The 21,630-nt window shown below is 33.5% G+C and overlaps 1 protein-coding gene across 3 annotated transcripts; it reads left to right on the plus strand.

Moving 5' to 3' along the window:
- The first annotated feature begins 12,590 nt into the window (after nucleotides 1–12,590).
- On the plus strand, nucleotides 12,591–21,238 carry LOC102610756 (pleiotropic drug resistance protein 3-like). 3 transcript variants are annotated; one of them, XM_052436382.1, is made up of 25 exons: nucleotides 12,591–13,029; nucleotides 13,178–13,301; nucleotides 13,392–13,474; nucleotides 13,572–13,656; nucleotides 13,782–13,941; nucleotides 14,975–15,051; nucleotides 15,222–15,275; nucleotides 15,367–15,457; nucleotides 15,548–15,849; nucleotides 15,929–16,210; nucleotides 16,301–16,614; nucleotides 16,817–16,977; nucleotides 17,059–17,162; nucleotides 17,256–17,409; nucleotides 17,499–17,633; nucleotides 17,748–17,821; nucleotides 17,911–18,243; nucleotides 18,603–18,893; nucleotides 18,980–19,063; nucleotides 19,142–19,275; nucleotides 19,360–19,587; nucleotides 19,742–19,913; nucleotides 20,001–20,255; nucleotides 20,839–20,950; nucleotides 21,083–21,238. In XM_052436382.1, the coding sequence occupies exons 1-25, from the start codon at nucleotides 12,665–12,667 to the stop codon at nucleotides 21,103–21,105; spliced, it is 4,197 nt and encodes a 1,398-aa protein (XP_052292342.1). In that variant the 5' UTR covers nucleotides 12,591–12,664; the 3' UTR covers nucleotides 21,106–21,238. The 3 variants fall into 3 exon arrangements, with proteins under 3 accessions (XP_052292342.1, XP_052292341.1, XP_006493341.2); XM_052436381.1 differs by having other exon boundaries at nucleotides 19,169–19,275; nucleotides 20,839–21,238; XM_006493278.3 differs by having other exon boundaries at nucleotides 12,592–13,029; nucleotides 20,839–21,237.
- The last annotated feature ends 392 nt before the right edge of the window (nucleotides 21,239–21,630 follow it).

The following is a 21,630-nucleotide window of genomic DNA, read 5'->3' on the forward strand; positions in this document are numbered from 1 at the left end:
CAATAGATTATCAAAAGTGGAGCGGCTTTTCTTCAACTTCTGCATTACTTTTCTAATTAATAAATGTTGATGCCGAAATATGGTCGAGTTGATAATGGCGACCAGATTATCTTGTCAACGCTTGAATTTATTTTGATGGGACACTATTACTTGCTGCTATAATGGAATTTGAACTTGATGGTTGTCTAAGCCAGCAAAAATAAATATATACTCTAAATAAATTGTGTATAGTGATTGGGCAGGGTCATGTCCATAGAGATCGATAATTATTTAAATTCTTTTAAAATATAAAACGCAAAATGGGGGAATTGTTGATGTTGAGTGTTAGAAAATACATATTTATAAAGGAGAAAACCGTCATTTTACATTTCAAGTCTTACTAACAACCCTTACTTTTATGTATTTAACCTTCTTGTGATTTAATTACATGTGTTTTATTTTAATTAAGTATTTTATGTATTTTAGGGGCATTATAGTCATTTCACAATAAAGGAGAGATCAGACGGCAAAACGGACATCACTTTTGAACTCAGGACGGTCGAAAACCTTAGGAGGAGCATAAAAGGAAAAATGGCACTATTCATATGTACGGTACTATTCACGTGTACGGTACTAACTACGTTACTGTTCACAACATTGTTCACATAGACGGATCGATGACGTGGCATTGACCGATGATGTGGCATTAACTGATGAGGTGTCACGATCCTGTTGGGCTAAAATTCTTATGTACTGTTGATGGTGACGTGGCAGCATATCAGTGGATGAAAAATCTTGCGTACGGTACATGCATCACACAGGATTATTTTCAACCAAACCGCGTTACTGTTCATCCGAGTCAAAACGTGTTACTGTTCATCCACGTGGTCAAACCGTGGACTGTTGACTGATGACTTGGCGCAATCCTGAGCGTCCAAACTGTTTTTAATCCGATGACCATGATTTACTCCATGTATCTATAAAAAGGGGGCCTCCCCCCCTAATTTGATAGCTCTGAATCCATTTTTGGGATCCATTTTCGTAATTCATTCTCCATCTTGTATTTTCTTCGTATTTTAATAAATTTCCATTTTGCCCCTAATTCAATTATGAGTGGCTAATTTTTTTTCAAGCTTGGGTTGAAGGTGAAGTCTCAACATGTGTCATGGGCTTTATTTGGTAAATTTATTTTCTCTTCCCCTCTAGTTTTTGTGGATGTTTTGACTTCTCGTCGACAAATAATACTAATCTTGTCTAGTATCGCCTTGGTTTCACCGGCCCTCTAGTACAAGGTTATTATTATTTGGCACGATAAGCCCTTAGCACCATATTGATTAGAGCGTGGTTCATGAGGTGTGGATTCCCCCCTTATGATTTAATTGGCATTAATACGGATTATTTAGCCCATGATGCATGTTGATACGGATCCAGATACCCAAGTACGTCATTTCAATAGAATTCTCTTCAATTTATTCTCACCATTTCAATACCAATTTTAGAATTTATTCTCGCCATTTTAATTTAAGTTTTAGATATTCCAAATCATTTCCACCACAAATCCAATCACCAATTTACAAAATTAATTCTACACACAATTAAAATTCACCTCCTCGTGGGATCGACACTCGTCACCATTGATCTATACTACAATAGATTCGTGCGCTTGCGAGTACATTAAAATTGACACAACAGTTGACAACAATAAAAATCTAATTAAAATAACAAGAACGCAAATTAAAATTGTAATTCAAATTAGGGAAAGCTCTGGTTGAAGGAATTAACTCAGCTTGATTCGACTACTGATCATTGATTTAAATATAAATTATTACTACTTATGAATAGATCAGTTATAGCTATTGAGACCTTCTAGTAGCCAATCTCTCCTTAATTAGTCGATAACCAAGGTAAGACCATTGGTTATTTCCCTAATCAATAGACAACCCTAGATATGATCATAAAATTTAATCAATTGACAGCCTGAAAAATCAGAGAGACCCAAATCCTAATCAACAAACGCATACGATGGTTTATTTAAATTAGATTGTTTATTCTCATAACACAACGCACTGTTATGCTATTTGTCACAAACATTAAAATCTTCATACGATGAATCCTTTAATTGACAATAGATTAAGTTGATAATTAAATAGTGGCCAATTATCTAATTAACAAACATAATCATGACAATAATTCAGAGAATAAACAAATACCAAAAAAGTAATAAAACAATTAAAGATCTCACAGTAGTGATGAATCAAAACTTCATTAACCTTTAACCAGAATAATAGGTTTAGTTCTTCATAGAGAGAAGAGAAAAATTTAGATCTAGGGTTTCTTTTTTTTTTTTTTCAAAAATCTCCCTTTTCACAATAGATTCCTCCCTTAAATACTCTTATCTCTCTTCTCTTCTAGAGTTCTTTTTAAAATAAAATACTAATATCTAAAATATTAAATTTGTAATTACAAAAATAACCAAAAAGACAAAACACGTTAAATTAAAAACTGCAGGTCCGTAGTTGACAGCACGCGTACACGCCTTATCAACAAAGTTCTTTTGAAGCTCATAATTTCTCTAAGAAAACAATCATCCTCAAACATGATCTTGTAGCTCAATTTTAGCACCAATCAATAGAATTGCACGTACAAAAATAAGACACAACTAAATCACTATTATTAAGTGCAAAACATCAATATTATGGGAAGTAAACAATGCAAAACTAGTGCATAAATTGCACTCTAACAAAACTATACTGACACTTCCTTTGATCTGCAACAAGAGAAAACTGTCAAGAGTGAAATTCTAGTTATGCAACCCAAGAGGAGGGGGGTGAATTGGGATTCTAAAAATTATTCAATTCTAAAACAAAATACCATGCAAATTTAAAACGAATTTAATGCAATAACAATTAAATCAATCACAATATAAAAAGATAAGGGAAGAGAGATTCAAGCATGAAGATTTTTACGTGGTTTAGCCAACCTCGCATATGTCCACGCCTCCAAGCTTTTTGGGCTTGAGGATTTCACTAAGCAAGCCTTCATGGCTTCAAAAGCTTACACTTGACTTCCAAAGTGTCAATGAACCTTTACAATAAGAGATTATCCCCAATCTTTTAACCCAAGTGTATCCCAACACTTATAATCACTCAAAGTAAAAGATTACAAATTATTTTTCTCTCACACAATATTTAAGATAACAAATCAATGTTCAATGTGTGAATAGATGAAGCAAGAATGTGTTTAAAGCTCTATGAAGATTGTATTCTCGAATATAAGCTCAATGGTAGTGTTGTGATCAACCTTGTTTGAATTTGAATGAGTTTATTTATAGTTGGAGCTGAAAAATTAACCGTTACAGACTGCCTGCCCGAACACGGTTCACCGTTAACCATTAACGATTAACCGTTTAGGCTGGTCAAAGTTACCGTTGAGCCAAATTTCAAATAAACAGTTTGATGTTTAGACTTACCCTTTCGCCGTTAAATTCCAAAGACTTGCAAGATAAACTTCAGCTATCCGTTTACACTAAACGGTTAAAGGTTTGCATGAAATGACTTTTCTAAAATTTATCGGTTAGCCGTTTGACATTAACGATTCACTGTTTGTTTCCAGTAACCTACAAAACAAATTAGCTTTATCCGTTTCTGTTCAATGGTGCTAGGTGAATACAGTCTTCCATTCTGGATTTTATTAGTTAATCATTTTAATAAACGGTTTGCTTTTAATTCCAGTAGCCTTCCAAGCATTTTGTGTTTTCTGTGTTTTTTAACACTGTTCACCGTTTAAAGGAAAACGATTCACTGTTTATTTCAAAAACCACAGTTTTAGCAAGATATTGCAAAGAATCATTTTCCAATTTGAAATTTAACAGTTATCCAACTTTTATGAATATAATTGGAATGATTATAAGACTTTCGTTTATTAATGGATAGCTCCAACATTTTAATAAAAAATATTTAAAGTTTGTTATCACCAAATCAATATTATAAACATATTTATGTTAACATTCTCTCCCTTTTTTATGATGACAAACTTCATTCAATATTTTGCTCCCCCTTAATATATGTTCCCCCTAAATGTATGGCCAATTTAAAAATATGTCCAATAAACATATTTTTGCTTAAGGAAACATTTTTAAAAAAAATTCATTTCAAAAGTGAATTTCATTCTTATTAATCACTATCTCCCCCTTTATCAATATACAAGAGCATTAACATAATCTCTCCCCATTCATCATAAAAAAGAAAAGAGAGAAAAAGAAAAACGTAAAACATAGAAGGGAGAAAGAAATTAGCTAGATTAGGCGAGCAAAAAGTTTGACAGAGTTTCCCCTTAAATTGGAACAAATCTGCTAATACAAAATGAGATTAAAACACTTTCAAATATATTAACAAGTATCCATATACCAACAACTCCATCATCCAACACATAATCATCCAACATCAAGAACATCACAAAAACAATCCATCATCAAAATCACAGAGAAGTAGTAATTTATACTAAAATATAAATAACAACACACTAAGAAACATAATATGAAATGTATGTGTGAATATGAGATTCAGAAACTAAGAAGGTGGTGAAGATGTGCTCCCCGGATTATAACCGAAATAGCAAAGAAGAGTGCGTTGTCCAGCTATAAGCTCAAGGTGCTGATCGATACTCTGCTGCTGGAAGGTCTGAAAGTCAGAACGGAGCTGCTACTGGTCGCGAGAGAGAGTGTCTAATCGGTCTAAAATCAGCTGCTGCCTCTCAGAAATCTTGCGAACATCAGCAACTATCTGCAGGAAAGTGTCTGAAGTTGGTGGCTGAACTGAAGCAGGAGGCTGCTCGGGAGCTGAAGGGGGCTTAAAAGTGGAGGGCTGCATGGGAGTAGGAGGTGGCTCAGAAGCGGAGGGCTGGTCAGTATCCTTCGCGCGCTCCTCTATATCGGAATTAGCTGAAGGCTAGGGAATAGAGCAGCGACGAGGAGGTGGAAGATGAGCTCCGAGTCTAAAATCTAGAAGTTGATCGAGAGAATAAACATCATTGAGCATCTGATCGTCCTCTGGAGCAATGAAGGTATCCCGGTTTTTAGAGTTTTTAGTCTTGATCCATTGCCCATTCTTTTTAGAAAAACTAATACTAGTCATGGCCTCTAGACCAATCCGTCTGGTCTCTGTATAACCTGTATTTAGAATAGGCACCTCAAAGCATCGTAGTATCTTAGTAATGATACTGTCATACGGAAGCAAGCGATGGTTAACTGCGGGAGTACTCAGCATGTGCCTCACAATAACATAGTCGAGGTTAATGGGTCATCCTGAAATAAGGTTATCTAATAAACCAACGTCTAACCTCATGGCCTCATCCGAGTGACCCTTCCTAGGCGTAATGATATGTTGTAAAATAGTGTGAAGGATGCGAACTTGAAGAGATAAGAGTTGAGACCAAAAAGGTAATGTACAAATGTCATCACTAAGGTCTCGACGCCGACAAATATTACGAACTCCATCATCATGAGTGAAACCAACAAAGGAAAGAGCTTTCCTAGAGATATAAATTTTATAACCATCACTAGAGATACCTAGAAAGCTATTAAGCCCCTCATCATCAAATTCAACATGTACACCTCCAACCTGAGTAACTATCCTATCTAGGGGAATTGCGGAAATTTTCATGTTTGAATAGAAAACTGGCACTAAGTTAGGATACACTCGGTCATCAAAATCAATAGCGGATTCCCAAGGTTGAAGTATATTTCTAACACTTCTACCATACACAATTAAGGTTCTAAAATCTTCTATGTCAATATAGAAAGAATCCAGTACTATTCTACCATTGAAGCGGTCCTCGAAACGCTTGGCCAATGAGGGTATGGGGAAATGAATTCTTTCGAATTCAGAGACTGCCGTGGTGGTATCGGATTCCTTTGAGGCGTATCTTTCCTCCTTCAAGTTCTTCGAGATGACTCAGCCATAGTGAAGAATAAGAAAATTTGAAAAATTTGCGGGAGATGTGAGTGGAAGAAAATAAAGCGATTATTTGGTTAAGGATGGGTAGAGGATATAATTTTGAGACTCAATGTGGTTGAAAGAGGAAAAGAATCAAGTAAAAAATAATGAAACCTGACCAGCTACACTTAGGGTTTTGATTTGAGATTTTTCAATTTCAGGCTCGATTTGAAGATTTGAATCAGTGAAAGTGATCTAATGATGATGGGAAAAGATTTTATATGTGTGATTTGGTAAGAAAATCAAGAGAAATGAAGGTTTAAGGATTGAGAAAGCTTCGGTTGCGCAATGATAGTTGAAACGGTAAGAGGGTAAGTGAGGGAGAAGAAGAAACCCTTGGAACAGTTTTATACTTCACGAAAATGGCTAACCATTTATTTAAATGGTTAGGGAGTAACTTCCAGAAAGCAATTAATAGGAAACGGTGAAAGGTTATTCTTTTAACGGTGAAAGGTTATTCTTTTAACGGTTAAGGAGTAACTTCCAGTGAGCTCTCTGTTTTTAAACGGTTTACTGATTGCATTAAACGGTAAAAGGGTAAAAGACAGACATCATATTCTAGTTTCTGAAATTAAACGGTACATCGTTTATTGAGAAACGGTTATCCGTTTATTTTATTTATGATTTCACACATTTGATTTAATTTTCGCCTAGCAAATAATACATTCCAAGATCATTTAATTGATCTAAAAATATTTTATGAGCCATTTTAATGCATGATTCATGAACATGTATTCAAACATCAAATTATCAATAATCAATTCAATGCACTAAATAACACGAATAGAAAAGCTAATGCAAAAATTTCATCATTTTAAGTTAATGTCGAATTTTTGAAAATTGTTCTTCGCTAAGAGGTTTGGTAAAAATATCGGCAGGTTGTTTTCCGTAGAAATAAACTCTTATGCAATATCTCCCTTTTGAACATGATCTCTCAAGAAATGATGTCTTGTTTCTATATGTTTGGTTCTAGAGTGTTGAATGTGATTCTTTGAAAGATTATAGCACTAGTATTATTACACTTAATAAGAATTTGTTCAAGGTTAATGACATAGTCTCTAAGTGTTTGTTTCATCCAAAGAGGTTGTGCACAACAACTTCCAGCAACTATATATTCAGCCTCGGTAGTTGAAAGTGCAACAGAATGTTGTTTCTTGCTAAATCATAAAACAAGTGAGTGACCTAAAATATGGCAAGTTCCACTAGTGCTTTTCCAGCAAAATCCGCATCTGAATAGTAAGTTAAATCTATATGAGTTCCTCTAGAATACCAAGGGCCAAGATTTATAGTTCCACTTAAATAATGGAAAATTCATTTTACAGCAAGTAAATAGGATTCCTTGGGACATGATTGAAATCTTGCACACAAACATACACTAAGCATGATATCGGGTCTACTTACAGTTAAATAAAGTAAAGATCCGATCATATCTCGATACATTTTGATATCCACTTCTTTGCCTTTTTCATCTTTGTCAAGCTTGGTTGTTGTGCTCATCAGAGTATTTTTGGTTTTTAAGTCATCAATGCCGAATCTCTTGAGTAAATCTTTCACATACTTGGCTTGATTTATGAAAATTCCTTCATCATTTTGTTTTATTTGCAGCCCGAGGAAGTACTTCAACTCTCCCATCATACTCATTTCAAATTCATTATTCATACATGATGAAAATTCTCCTTTTGAGTTGTCTCCAAAAGATACATCTCCACCATTTTTAATTTTGGTGAAGCTTAAGAACCATGCATAGTTTCCGGTCATGTGCCTTGAACAACCATTGTCCAAGTACTATTTATTTTTCTTCTTCTTCAAGCCCTGCAGAAAAAATCTCAAGTTTTAGGTACATAAAACTTTTTGGGTCCTTGAGAGTTAATAATGGTTCATTTTGGAACCCAAATACATTTTATACCATAATATGCATTTCTTTTTACTGGACACATATTTTTCATATGACCACTTTGATTACAAAAATGACATACAACTTGATTGCTACTAGATGTACTCTTCACAAAGTAGTTCTTATAATATTTTTGTTTCAAGTTTGGCTTATAACCAATACCTCCTTTGTCAAACACACATTTTTGTGAATTGAGCATGTTGTCAAACATCTTTTGCCCATTTGTAAATGTCAAAACAATCTCATTTAACTCATTGCTCTTTTTCTTAATCGTTTTATTTTCATTTTTCGAATCATCTATGTGTGATTCTAAATGCTCATGCGAGGTGCTAGATTTCTCATTTGATAATTCAATTGTTCTCTATTTCTAGGCATGTAATTTTTGAATTTAGAGATTCATTTTCATTTTTAAGCTTTATCGTTTCCTTTTTAAGACATACATTCTTTTTTACCAATCTTCATCAACTTATTATGCAATTCTTTAAAGCATCATACAATTAATCATAGGTAGGATCACTTACCTCATTAAGATCATCATCATCTCCTATTGCCATAAGCGCTAGGTTTGATATTTCTTGCAACTCATTTGCCCAAGAGGGGGGTGAATTGAGATTCTAAAAATTATTCAATTCTAAAACAAAATACCATGCAAATTTAAAACGAATTTAAAGCAATAACATCGAATTTAACTCATATTGTCGAGTGTACATACTAATTTTCGATTCTTTTACTTGATTTGCGCCTTCATAGACAACTTCAACTTTGTGCCAAATTTCATTGATACTTTCACAACTAGATACTCGATAAAATTCTTTCTTATCAAGTGTACAAAACAAGGCATTCATAGCTTTGGAATTTAGAGAAGCTTTTCTCTTTTTCAATTCATTCCATTCCCGTGAAGGTTTTGGAGTATCTTCCCTGGCCTCATTTTTAGTTAAGGGCATAAACGAACCATCGCATACAACTTCTCAAATTTCATAATCTAGTGCTTGTAAATAAATTCTCATCATAGTTTTCCAATATGGGTAGTCATTTCCGTCAAAGAACGGTGGTCTAGTTATGGATTGTCCTTCCCTAAAGGTTGAGTCATTTTGGGTTGCCATGGATCTTTTACTCTAGACGGTTAAGTCCTAACAAGAGAACCAAGCTCTGATACCAAATGAAATTCTAGTTATGCAACCCAAGAAGGGGGTGAATTAGGATTCTAAAAATTATTCAATTTTAAAACAAAATACCATGCAAATTTAAAACGAATTTAAAGCAATAATAGTTAAATCAATCACAATATAAAAACATAAGGGAAGAGAGATTTAAACATGAAGATTTTTACGTGGTTCGGCCAACTTTGCCTACGTCCACGCCTCCAAGCTTTCTGGGCTTGAGGATTTCACTAAGCAAGCCTCCAAGGCTTCAAAAGCTTACACTTGACTTCTAAGGTGTCAATGAGCCTTTACAATAAGAGATTATCCCCAATCTCTTAACTCAAGTGTATCATAACACTTATAATCACTCAAAGTAAAAGATTACAAATTATTTTTCTCTCACACAATATTTAAGATTACAAATCAATGCTCAATGTGTGAATAGATGAAGAAAGAATGTATTTAAAGCTCTATGAGATTTTGTATTCTCGAATATAAGCTCAATGGTAGTGTTGTGATCAACCTTTTTTGAATTTGAATGAGTTTATTTATAGTGGAGTTGAAAAACTAGCTGTTACAGATTGTCTGCCTGAAAACGGTTCGCCATTAACCATTAACGGTTAACCGTTTAAGCTGGTCAAAGTTACCGTTGAGCCAAATTTCAAATAAATGGTTTGCTATTTAGGCTTACCCTTTCCTCGTTAAATTCTAGAGACCTGCAAGATAAACTTCAGCTATCCGTTTACACTAAACGGTTAAAGATTTGCATGAAATGACTTTTCTGGAATTTATCAGTTAGCTGTTTGACATTAACGGTTCACCGTTTATTTCTAGTAACTTGCAAAACAAATTAGCCTTATCCGTTTCTATTAAATAGTGCCAGGTGAATACAATCTTCCATTCTGGATTTTATCAGGTAACCGTTTCAATAAACGGTTTGCCGTTTAATTCCAGTAGCCTTCCAAGCATTTTGTGTTTTTCGTTTTTCTTAACAGGTTAGAGCTTAAGTAATTTTTTACTCTATGGTTTTAATCGGTTAACCGTTTAAAGGAAAATGGTTCACCGTTTATTTCCAGAATCACAGTTTTAGCCAGATATTGCAGAGAATTATTTTCCAATTTGAAATTTAATAGTTATCCAACTTTTATGAATATAATTGGAATGGTTATAAGACTTTCGTTTATTAATGGATAGCTCCAACATTTTAATCAAAAACATTTAAAGTTTGTAAACGCACCATTAATTTATTTTGGTTACTCGTGCGGCTCGCTTTCACACGTGTTTTTCCTTTAGGTTGCTGCGCTTTTTTTTTTTGTCCAAAAACCTCAACGTTATGTTAAAAATCTGAATATATTTTGTGCTGCATAAATAAGATTTAATATTTTTGAGACAATATATACTCGCATTTAGGTATTTTTCTATTTATATAAAAGTAACAAAACCTCACTTTTTATTCACATAAAAATATTTAAAAATTAGACATAAGTTACAAAATAAATAGTAAATTAAAAAAGTTTAAAATAAATAAAATTTCAAACGTTAGACCTTTAATAAACAAATTCTTAGGCCTTATTTAGCACTAAGGTTGGGTTAAAGTACTAATAAAGTGTTTACTTGTGAGATTGGTGAATCAGATTTGAAATAAGAATAATTGATGGTATTTACTTATTAAAATAGAATGAAAATGAGAATGAAATGTGTGAGACACTCATTTTTTATATTAAGAAATAAGAACATGATTCGCAATTCTTTGGGAAATAAGTCAAGAATCAAGTTTCAATTCCTTAATCTCCTTATTTTACCCTACCCAAATTTCTTCACTTTTATAAATTATTATTTTATTATTATTATTCTTGTAATTGTTGTTAATAATAATAATAGTAGTAGTAGTAATAATAATAATGAAAACAACAACAACAACAATATTTTAACAATAATTTTTAAATAATAGAGAACACAATTATAATAATAAAAATGACAATAGTTAACTAGTAGCATTTTTGTAACTTAAAACAATCCATTCAATTCTTAGACAATGTAACACATCAATAAGAATACAATTCATTCTGATTTTGAATACTACAGTTTACGTAAACAACTTATTCTAATTCTTATTTTCATTCGCATTCTAGCCTATTCTGATATCGTCCATTTTGATTCAAATCCATTCTGATTACAAATCAATAAATGCACCATAAAATGTTTTGTAAACACTTGTTGTTATGGATTCAAATATAAGGTGATTTAATATAATGACTCCTAAAACTTGCACATTGTTGGCCCAACCATGTGAAGATTTTAAAATAAAAAAACAATAGGCCATTGGATTCAAATCCCATGGTGCCAATACTTTAGTTAAAGTACAAATCCTTTATTAGAACACAATGCTAATATTTTTATTATCTTTGTCAAAATTATTGTTTAAAAATTATATTTACCACACATCATCAGCTTTCATTTTATAATTATAATATTTTTTCACAATACTTCAATACCAAATAGGGCCTACAACTTTTGTGACCGTTACTTGTGCATTGATGAATAAGATATTGGGGGCGATAGTGGAGATGACAAAACTTGAGTTTGGTTTCAAGTATAGCAATGCCCAAATCTAGCCCAGATGTATTTTTTAGACACCTAGGTTGGGCCTAAGAAGCCCACAAATAGGCTGGGTTCTTTTTATCCGACTTAAAAAGTTTGGATTTTATATTTTATAATATTATATATGTATATTTCCTAATTTATTTTATAAATTTATAATTCCTAATTTTATTTTAATAAAATTAGGCATGAAAATTTGAACTTTGAATATTTAAAAAATAAAATGTGATTATTTAAAATAATATATGTTTTATAATTTTTTTATAAAATTCAGGTTCCGAGCCAGACTCCGAACTTATCAGGCGATACCAAAAATTAGCCCGACCTCATCTCTATACTGATATTACTTAGCCCACATTGCCCAGGTTCTGGTCGGACTGGCAACTTTGACATCCCTAGTGTTAGTTTAGTTTTCATAGAAACATTAAATGTCATTAAGTGTTAGTTTAGATGTCATTAAGTGTTAGCTTAGGTTTCATAGTAACATTAAATGTCATTATGCAAAGCAATTCAAGGTTGTGGTGTTTCCTTAAGATTATATATAATCAAGATAACTTGAAATAATTAGCTTAACAACCGATTTTGCCTATCACAACCTTGAAACAATATAATCGGATTTGCAATACTAAAAGATCGGTCAGACACTTGCGCAGTTGAGAAACAAACTCACGCAATTTATACTCTTGTTTAAGGAAGTCAATGGAATGACTTCTTGGTTTTGTTGTTAGAACGAATACGCTGCCTCAATTTACATTTTTAATAATGTGAGAAGTAATATTAAACATGTAATTGCGGAGCAACTAAATATTTTCCATTTTAATTTAATACAGTTTATGCTTATGAACCAGCATGTTTGACTTTGACAAAGCTTTTCATTCTTGCAATGACATGACATACCAACTCCAATGATGCTGATCTTGCTGTTTGTTAGTTGTTATGTTCCAAAATTTTCGATGTTTTGGTTCTACAAATAATGTGAAATGAGCCGAACATACGCATCTTCATCTTTTTATTTATATGCACGTATAGAATACAAATAGACAAAGTTATTGATAATGGCCCAATTGGCAGGTGACGATGAAACTGGGATGCTGAGAATTGAGTTAGCTGAGATTGGCAGAAGCATGAGATCCTCATTTGGAAATTCCGCGTCAAGTTTTTGTGGCGTTATACATGACAACGTTGAAGATGATAACGATCATGATCATGAAGAACGTGACCCGCAATGGGCAGCTGTTGACAGGTTGCCATCTTTTGAAAGGGTTACTACAGCTTTGTTTGATGACAAAGATGGCAAACGACTTGTTGATATCACCAAACTAGGAGCTGAGGAGCGGCATATGTTCATAGAGAAGCTCATCAGACACATTGAAAATGATAACCTGAGATTGCTGCACCAGATTAAAAGGAGAGTTGAAAGGTATATATATAATATATTTAACCTTTTTTTGTTTCTACTTCTATGCATGTACCTGTCAAGGCTCTCTCTAATCTTGTGCAATAATCTCACCGAAAACCTATACATGTAGGTCATTACACTGATTTGTTGTTTATATTGTGTTTTACAGAGTCGGTGTACAGTTTCCCACTGTGGAAGTGAGATTTAAGAATCTTGGCGTTGAAGCAGAATGTGAAGTAGTTCGCGGGAAGCCTCTCCCCACTCTTTGGAACGCGACCAAGAGCATGCTCACTGTAAATATCTATGTGTTCATCCACTTCCTTGACTTATCGCGTTGCTTGTAAACGGTAGCTTGACTTTCAAGTTATTTATGTTTGTGGCAGGGTTTCACCAATCTATTTGGTTTAAAACAAGAGGCGAAGATGAAAATTTTAAAAGATGTCAATGGCATCATTAAGCCTGGAAGGTAGTTTCTTAAAAGTTCTAAGACTTTTAACATCTTTCGCTTCTCTAAATTTTTTGTGAGTTATTTGTTAACTTAGTTTTGCTCTTGCTCATCGTAGGATGACCTTACTGCTTGGTCCTCCAGGGTGTGGGAAAACCACATTGCTATCGGCACTCTCTGGAAAATTAAGTCATTCTCTCAAGGTTTCATGATTTAGTTAATTTTGCGCATCATTTTTAATTTCTCGGATTTGCTTGCATCTTAAGATTCCTTTTTTTTTAAAAAAAAAAAAATTCCCCTCCTAAATTTTTTTGTTCTTCTCTTACAGGTTTCAGGGGAAGTGTCTTACAACGGATACAGACTAGATGAATTTGTTCCGCAGAAAACATCAGCTTATATAAGCCAATATGATCTGCATATTGCAGAGATGACAGTGAGGGAAACAATTGATTTCTCTGCACGCTGTCAGGGTACGGGACATCGAGCTGGTAAGCCCACTCTGGTCACAAAGCAATGGGGAATTTTCTATATATTGCTTCACATGCGGCTCTTCCCTTAGGCAACTTAGGCGGTTGCCTAGAGCCCCACTATAGATGAAGACCCCTAATTTTATTCTTAAATTATAATTATTGATATATGTTTATTATTATTTTATAATTATATTTTCCATAAACAAACTATTAAATCCTTACAAAGTCCCCTTTTAACTTTATAATTAACAATTTTAATACCATTTATTTCATCTAAAACTCTGTATAAGCCACATATTTTTTTAAATTATTATCCATTAATATCTTTTTCCAATAACAAAAAATACATGAAACCTTCATTGCTTTGGTGAAAAAACTACTTTCTCTACCCTGCTTTTCACTTAAAAAAAAAAATTAATTATTTTACTTTCCATTGATCACTACTACTCAAAGCTTCAATCCATCAAACTTAAAGTTGTCAAATTTCCAGGTTCTATCTTTCCATTTGCTTATTAATTAATTTTATTATTTATTTCTTTTTTAAAATATTATTGTGTTCATAGGTTTTTTTTTTTATAAATAATTATCTAACATAATTGTTTACTTAATTACTCTTGTTTCACTAGAAAAAAAATGTCTACTAAAAAAAATCTGCATCAGGATACAAAAAACTTCAAAAACAAGAGAAGAACAGAAAAGTTAGTTTAATCTAAAAAAGGAGCCATTGATAAAAATTTATTTAAGATCAATTATGTCATAGGAAAAATTAAATATGTTAACTATATTGTCTATTGAGAACAATATATTAAGAAAATTAGAATATAAAAATTTGATTAATTATTTTTCATCTCAAAAGCTAGAGAAATTAGTTTTAAATAAATAAAATTTTAATAAAATTAATACATACAGTTTAACTCAAATTTTTTGGAAGGTCTAATTAAAACAATTTGTCTAAGGTTTAAAATATGAGTGAGCCGTCCCTGCATTGCTTGCCATACCATCCTCTCAAATTGTTACAAATGGAGTAATTTTTTTTTTTTTTAATTTAAAGATATCCTGATGGAAGTCATTAAACTAGAGAAGCTGGCAGGGATTTTCCCAGATCCTGATGTAGATGCATACATGAAGGTACACATATAACATTTCTGAATTACATTATTTCTTCACCATGCCGCTCAATCTAATTCCTTTAGAAAGTAAAGCACTTTTGCAGCATGTCTATATGTATATATCATTCCAGGTATTGAAAAACTGACTGTATGGCAGTGGATAACTCAGACTGATATTGTTTTTGACAGGCAATATCAGCTGAAGGACTGGAAAACAGCCTTCAAACAGACTACATTCTTAAGGTACTTCACCAAGCCTCTTCCACATGACTAAATCTTTGCCTCTTCTTTGCAACTTGTTGAGATATAGTTTGCATTGTAATATTTTTGGTAGATTCTTGGCCTTGATATCTGTGCTGACACAATGGTTGGAGATCCCATGAGAAGAGGCGTCTCAGGAGGTCAAAAGAAACGCTTAACTACAGGTAATGTACCAATGTGGGTTGATGAATCTTGTTATACAGACTGTATTGGGTTAAAAATCTATCAGTTCTTTCCCTGGTCGTTTTATGCAGGGGAGCTGATTGTGGGGCCAACAAGAGCTCTATTCATGGATGAGATTTCAAATGGCTTAGACAGTTCCACAACTTTCCAGATTGTCTCCTTTCTGAAGCATTTGGTGCATATTACTGACGCAACTGCATTGATTTCACTACTTCAGCCAGCACCAGAGACCTTTGATCTCTTTGATGATGTTATCCTAATGGCAGAAGGCAAGATTGTGTATCATGGGCCACTATCTTATAGTTGCAAATTCTTTGAGGGCTGTGGTTTTAGGTGCCCGGATAGAAAAGGAGTTGCTGACTTCCTTCAGGAAGTAGGTTTAAACATTTCATATTTTTCTCATTTGTACAATTCTATGAATGAAAATTGTTTTGCTAACTTAGTTACCGCAGGTTATATCTCGAAAAGATCAAGCACAATATTGGCACTGCCAAGACCATCCTTACAGTTACGTTTCTGTTGATCAGTTCATTACAAAGTTTAAAGCTTGTCATCTGGGCCTGATGCAAGATGAAGAGCTTGCACGTTCATTTAATAAGTCCGAACGTCACAAAAATGCTATATCTTTCAAAAAGTACTCGTTAACAAAATGGGAACTACTTAAAACTTGCGCAACAAGGGAATTCCTTTTAATGAAGAGAAATTCTTCCCTATACGTGTTCAAATCCACACAGGTAGCTTCCTTTATGTTTAAATGGTTCGATTCACATGACATCAATTTGAACTTCTCATGTAAATGTATTTGGATTCTTTTGTTGCTGCAGCTGGTCATCATAGCTTCAGTAACGATGACTGTTTTTCTGCGCTCAGAATTGGCTGTTGATATCATCCATGCAAATGCTTACCTGGGTGCTCTATTCTATGCACTGGTTATACTTATCGTAGATGGGTTTCCAGAAATGAACATGACAATCTCAAGACTTGCAGTTTTCTACAAACATAGAGACTTGTGCTTTTATCCTGCCTGGGCTTATGCCATTCCGGCTTCTATTCTGAAAGTTCCACTTTCACTTCTAGAATCATTTGTTTGGACCTCCCTGACATACTATATTATTGGTTTTAGCCCTGAGGTTGGAAGGTGAGTCTCATCTACAAACTATATTTAAAACTTTTTGGGAACAAGAACAACAAGAAGCTTAGGCTTCAAAAATAGTTACTGACGTTCTGGAACTTCAACTGAGAAGTACCAAAATTTTGCTTATTGTTGAGCACGTATAAAAATTTGCCCTTGTGTGCATATTTTGATTCTCTAACAACCATAACAATGTTACATTTCTCAGGTTCATTCGCCAATTCCTGCTCTTTTTTGCTGTGCACCTAACATCAATATCCTTGTTTCGTGCTATTGCCTCAATCTTCCGAACTGTGGCTGTATCTTTTGCGATTGGGACTATGGCTATATTAATGCTTTTGTTATTTGGAGGCTTTATTATCCCCAAAAGTAAGATTTCTTAATGCCCTATCAGTATTTTATGTCAATGAATAATCATACAACAATTGCACTTATTGGTCTATGATGCAGAATCCATGCCTTCGTGGCTTGAATGGGGATTTTGGGTCTGTCCTCTAACATATGGGGAGATAGGCTTGACTGTCAACGAATTTCTTGCTCCTCGGTGGGAAAAGGTAATATTTGACTACTGATTACTGAACATATACGCACATAAAATCTGTCTGCCAGTGTTATCTAACAAAAATGGGAAGTTGATTAATTCACAGGTAATATCTGGAAACACAACTGCTGGAATGCAGACACTGGAAAGTCGTGGATTAAACTTTGATAGTTCTTTCTACTGGATATCAATTGGTGCTCTGATTGGTTTCACAATACTCTTCAATGCTGTTTTTATCTTGGCTTTGACATTCTTGAAGCGTGAGTTTTTCTTTCCACTGCTTACTCTGCCCTTGAGAATGATTTCTCGTAATGTTAAGTTGATAACTGATACATTGATCAATATTCAGCTCCAGGGAAGTCCCGTACTTTGATTTCTTACGAAAAATACTTAGAACTACAAGATCAGAAAGATTGTGTTGGCTCTGATAGAGATAGGAGCCCTACTGATGCTCCTTTAAAAGCTGCTACAGAACCAAAAAGGGGTGAGCGACCATTAGCTCACAGTTTCTCTCTATTTTCCGTCTGTTTGCACATTTTCTTAATAGTACAATCTTTGTACATTTTCTCAATAGTACTGTCACTTATGGATCTTTCAGGAAAGATGATTTTACCTTTTGAGCCACTAACTGTAACATTTGAGGATTTGCGATACTACGTAGACATCCCTTCGGTAATCATATAAGTAATCCTGAATTTTAAGAAACAAATATGGCTGATGATATGATTGGTTAATTAATTATATTGTTATTTTCATCACAGGCAATGAGAAAAAATGGTTTCAATCAAACAAGGCTTCAGCTTCTATCTGATATTTCTGGTACATTCAGGCCCGGCATTCTTACAGCATTGATGGGTGTCAGTGGAGCTGGGAAAACAACTCTAATGGATGTTCTCTCTGGAAGAAAAACTGGTGGTATTATTGAAGGAGATATAAGAATTGGGGGGTACCCCAAGGTTCAACACACATTTGCTAGGATATCAGGTTACTGCGAGCAAAACGACATACATTCTCCCAATATTACTGTTGAAGAATCAATAGTATTTTCTGCTTGGTTACGACTTTCAACTCAGATTGATTCAAAGACTAAAGCTGTATGGTTCCTTTTTTGGGTTTAAAGGCCTGTTTGGGATTGAAGTTCGACAATTGTAACTTAAAATATTTGATAAACATTAATTACTATAATTTAAAAATTAAATTAATTTTTTTTTACATTTGTATGATGAAAAATATATTACATCTTTATCAATTTTATCAAAATTAATATTTAAAAATTTTATTTACTACATAATATTAATTTTGATGTAATAACCATAATTTTTTTTTTTTATAATAGCTATAGTTTAAAAGCTAAGCATCTCAATCCCAAACAGAGTCTAACTAAATTTTTTGTCATAGAGTGATTGTTGATTGAGAGTAAATACACTAAATTTTTTTATTGACCTTCCCTCAGGAATTTGTGAATGAAGTCCTTCAAACTATCGAGCTTGATGGGATTAAAGATTCATTGGTGGGTTTGCCAGGAGTTAATGGTTTATCAACTGAGCAACGCAAGAGGCTAACTATCGCTGTGGAGCTTGTTGCCAACCCTTCTATCATCTTTATGGATGAACCCACTTCAGGTTTAGACGCTAGAGCAGCTGCAACTGTTATGAGAGCAGTGAAGAATGTTGTTGAAACTGGAAGAACAGTTGTTTGCACCATCCACCAACCAAGCATCGATATCTTCGAAGCATTTGATGATGTAAAATCATAAACCGAACGACATGTATGTGATCGTACTTTTATATCATTCAATGTTAATTCTAATGCATCGTGATCTCATTGCAGTTAGTTTTAATGAAGAATGGAGGACGCATCATCTATTTTGGGCCACTAGGTCAACATTCATGTAAAGTCATCGAGTACTTTGAGGTTAGTTTTATTGTACAAATTTTACAGCTAAAGTTCAACATTGATCTTGATTCTGCTTGTTTTTAACTCTTGCAATAGTGTATTCCTGGGGTATTGAAGATTAAGGACAATTATAATCCAGCAACATGGATGCTAGAGGTTTCCTCTAACTCTATGGAGACTCAACTTGGTGTTGATTTTGCACAAATCTATAGAGAATCAACCTTGTACCAGTGAGTAAAAATTCTCACGATACCTTTTAAATAATCAGATTCCAGTGTTTATCTTATAAATTACTCTTACTTTTTTGACTGCAGAGAGAATAAGGAACTGGTAAAACAATTGAGTTCACCATCTCTTGGTTCAAAGGACTTGCATTTTCCTACCCATTTTCCTCAAAATGGTTGGGAGCAGTTCAAAGCATGCATGTGGAAACACAACTTATCTTATTGGAGGAATCCTTCCTACAACTTAATACGCATTGTTTTCACGTGTGCTATGTCTCTGTTGTTTGGTATACTGTTTTGGCAGAAAGGAAAGAAAATGTGAGCCAATACAATCTCACTAATGTTCTCTCATTACCTTGAAATCTAAAGGCATAAATTTAACATTAGTAGTAGTCGAGTCCTATTGCCCTTTTGCAGGCTCAAAAAAGAACAAAAACTTTGAAATGGTAACCTTTTTCTTTTTCTTTCTCAGAAAAAACCAGCAAGACGTATTTAATATCTTGGGTGCACTGTTCTCGGCAGCAGTATTTTTTGGCATAGTTAATTGCTCGTTAGTTATACCACTTGTTACAACAGAGCGGACAGTCCTATACAGAGAAAGATTTGCAGGAATGTACTCCCCATGGGCGTATTCATTTGCACAGGTTCTAATATACTTTGCAAAAATCCATTATCAAGGTAGTATAACTCTTTCACTATTTCTTCAAGTAACTGAGATTTTGTAATTGCAGGTGCTAGTTGAAGTTCCTTATTTGTTCATTCAAGCAGTTATTTATGTGATCATCACATATCCTATGATCGGTTATCATTGGTCAGGATATAAGATATTCTGGTCGTTTTACGGCATGTTCTGTAACCTCCTATACTTCAACTACATGGGCATGCTGATTGTATCATTGACACCAAATATTCAAGTGGCTTCTATTTTGGCTTCCTCTTTCTACTCAATGCTCAATCTATTTTGCGGGTTCACCATTCCAAAACCAGTAAGCTCCTACATCTTGTTGAAATGCATCAAAATGATTTTTAAAACTTTGATAGGAAAAAAAAAAGAGTTATCAACATTCATTATAAAAAATCTATCCATTTGTCTTCTGAGCCATGACAACATTCTTTTTTTTTCATTCTGTCAAAATTACAGACACATCGTGACAGAATGGCCAACTTGGACCTTGCTTTCATTGTCAAATGTTCAAATCTTTTCTGATCACTAACTCTCTTGTTCTGGCTATAAAGCTGCCATATTATTACTAATAATTACTGTTACCACCAAATGTTTACTACTGTTGCGACCGAGATGTCTCAAACTTGAAATTCTAATATGTGAATCATAAAATATTCCGTTTCTTCTTGCTTCAAGTTAGAAGTAATTCAATGTTTAAGTTGCTATAAGCTATGAGCAAGTCTGTATTTTGCAAAATATAGATGCTCGATTAATTAAGGCTATATATATATCCGATTCAGGTTCTGAACTTTGTTAAGGTCCAGGATTAAGTCATATAGTTTAATAGCATAAATGACATTATACTATTAAAGATCAGTACTCAAATATAAGCATATTACTTGCAGCAAATTCCAAAGTGGTGGACATGGGCTTATTACTTGTGTCCCACATCGTGGGTACTAAAAGGGATGCTATCCTCACAATATGGAGACATAGACAAAGAAATATCAGCATTTGGTAAAGCCAAAACTGTTTCTGCTTTCTTAGATGATTACTTTGGATTTGATCATGATTTTTTAGGTGTTGTTGGTATTGTGCTTATAATCTTCCCCATTTTATTTGCTTCTCTTTTTGCATACTTCATTGGAGAGCTGAACTTCCAAAGGAGATGATGAATCTTGAACTTTCATTGTAGTATTCATGTGTCTACTTGTTTACAATCTGAAGATTAATTTAGTGCAGTTTTAAAGCTTGAAGAAATAGAATGGACAAATCTTGTAGAAAATTTAAGTTATATAATGGATCCTTCTAAATACTAAGTGACTTAAATTTATGAGTTATTACTATTATAATTAGCACCTCTAATATGTATGGTTAGTTTTTACTTCGTGTTTTTACTTTTATGCTTGCTTCTTATCAAACATTTTTTTTTATATTAAAAAGTATCTTCTGAATATGAGTTATTATGCATTACTCATTAACATCCAAAATTTCTTGCAAACATTGTTAAATTGTCAATATACATCAGTATAATAGAAAAGAGCTTTAGGACAAATACAATTGTCGCTAAAATATTCAATTTTCGTCCCTAAAAGTTATAGTGATGAAAATTTTTGTTGCCTTTGGTTTTTGGCCATGAATTTTCAAATTTCATCACTGAATGTTTTAGTGACAAAATTAGTTTCGTTAGAAAAAAT

Source organism: Citrus sinensis, chromosome 3, assembly GCF_022201045.2.
Source record: "Citrus sinensis cultivar Valencia sweet orange chromosome 3, DVS_A1.0, whole genome shotgun sequence".
NCBI classification, from domain to species: domain Eukaryota; kingdom Viridiplantae; phylum Streptophyta; class Magnoliopsida; order Sapindales; family Rutaceae; genus Citrus; species Citrus sinensis.